The sequence below is a fragment of the Aureococcus anophagefferens genome (genome assembly GCF_000186865.1).
Source record: "Aureococcus anophagefferens unplaced genomic scaffold AURANscaffold_796, whole genome shotgun sequence".
Classification (NCBI taxonomy): domain Eukaryota; class Pelagophyceae; order Pelagomonadales; family Pelagomonadaceae; genus Aureococcus; species Aureococcus anophagefferens.
Window position 1 is genome coordinate 2,898 of NW_008706093.1, and position 1,688 is coordinate 4,585.

Below are 1,688 nucleotides of genomic sequence, written 5' to 3' on the forward strand. Positions count from 1 at the left end.
GTCGGCCTGGCCGCGCACGCGGCCGACGCGCGCGCCGTCGCGAGCGGCTGCTTCGCGCTGCTCGGCGCCTTCATGGCCTACGCCGTCTACATCGCGCTCTGCGCCATGAAGGCCTACACCGTCTCCGTCGGCAACCTCCCGGAGCCCGAGCACGACTCCGACGACTCCGCCTACGGCCACAGCCACTTCCACGGCCACGAGAGCTCGGACTCGGATAAGGAGGACTAGGAGCGGAGTCGGAGCGGCGTCGTTGCGAGCGCGGGCCGTCATGCGTCGTGCGCGTGGAAGTTCAACTTGCATGTTGGAGATTCAGTAACGCCCGCCGGGCTAAAAAATATCAAAAGCAACACCTCAGGAGCTGCATCGTTGCGATTATTGAAGCAATTACACGCGATGGACGCGCTCCGAGCGTGGCCGAGTCCGCAGTGGTGAAGGTGTCTCTCTGCAGTAGGTGATTGCATGGGACGGGTTCTTCGGGCCACTGAGGCGGATTCAGCACATTTCCTACTGCAGCGGCCGACGCCGTGAAGTCGGCGTTCCGGGCCTCCATGGGGACGACGAAACGGCCGAGATCGGCACCGCGGGGTGGCCCTCCACCGCTGGAGATGTACTCGATCCCACCGGACACATACTGGGGACGGGGCTCGGGCGGTGGTGTCGGCCCAGACCGCGTTTCTGGACGTGGGGGCCGCTCGGGCTGCCGCGCCACGTTTCTATGCGCGAGTTGGCAGTCGATGTTTTCGACGTCGATGGCCGAGCGGATCAAATGGGACGCCCGCGGTACATAGACGAACGATTCCCGATGCTCCGTGCGCTCGAACACGGTCGAAAAGGGTGCGGGGGACGCCGAAAACCCTCTTCCGACCCCTTGGGACGCCCCGCGCGCGATGCGACGCAATCCTCGGGAGTGACATCCCGCGGGGAATGTGTCCGCGACAGGGTTCCGGTCCTCGCAGCCGCGGGGATCGTTGCGCAACTATGCGCCTGCGTCGAGCTACGGGCTGGAGAAGACGAGAACTTCGTCCATCGACGCTGCAAAAGGGCTGCTCGCAGCCTGATTGTTTGAGTTGCTTTTTCGAGAAATCAGTCGAGTTGCTTTTTTTAGTTTTTAGCCCGGCGGGGCGGTTGACCCCGAAGGAGAGCCGGGCACGATGTGCGCCCAGCTCAGAGACGAGCTCACTTGCTAGCGTAGGATCGATGCGACCAACTCGTGGCGGCCTCGTCGCGACGGCGGCGCTGCTGCTGGTTCGAGCGACCATGTCGTCGGCTGGCGGCGGCGGCGGCGCCTGCAATGACACGGCCGGCGACGACGTCGTCCGGCGGCAGCCGCGCCAGGTCGCCCACGTGGACCACCTTGCGCTGCCGCACAGCGGTTCGACGACCGTGGCGACGGCGCTGCGGCGCGCGCTCGAGGCGCGGGCGATCCGGGGCGCCGCGTCGTGCGCGAAATGCTCCGCCGCGGCGTGCGGTGCCGACGCGCTGCTGCCGGTCCGCGCGACGCTCGTCTACCGCGCGGGCCACGCGCACTTCCCGCTCGCGGAGCGCCGCGCGCACATCGCCTCGGACTGGGCCGACGGCGCCGTCTCCCGCGCGCGGGAGGCGTCCGGCGGCGCGCGCCAGGCGGAGCACGAGACGCGCATGGGCCTCCGCGGGCCCTCGCCGCGCGTCGCGCGCCCGGGCGCCGTCGT

General features: G+C 68.2%; 2 protein-coding genes across 2 annotated transcripts in view; both read left to right on the forward strand.

Moving 5' to 3' along the window:
- The window catches only part of AURANDRAFT_69031 (hypothetical protein), a gene marked incomplete at both ends in the record, with an annotated part of 1,977 nt that extends 1,749 nt beyond the window's left edge, over positions 1-228 (forward strand). The window contains one exon of the mRNA XM_009044777.1: positions 45-228. Within this exon, the coding sequence (XP_009043025.1) occupies positions 45-228 (184 nt within the window). The remainder of the gene's footprint in view (positions 1-44) is intronic.
- A 969-nt stretch (positions 229-1,197) lies between these two features.
- On the forward strand, positions 1,198-1,683 carry AURANDRAFT_69032 (hypothetical protein; the record flags this gene model as incomplete). Its single annotated transcript, XM_009044778.1, has 1 exon — positions 1,198-1,683. A coding segment is annotated over one exon (486 nt), but the record flags the coding sequence as incomplete, so codon positions are not given.
- Between the last annotated feature and the right edge of the window lie 5 nt (positions 1,684-1,688).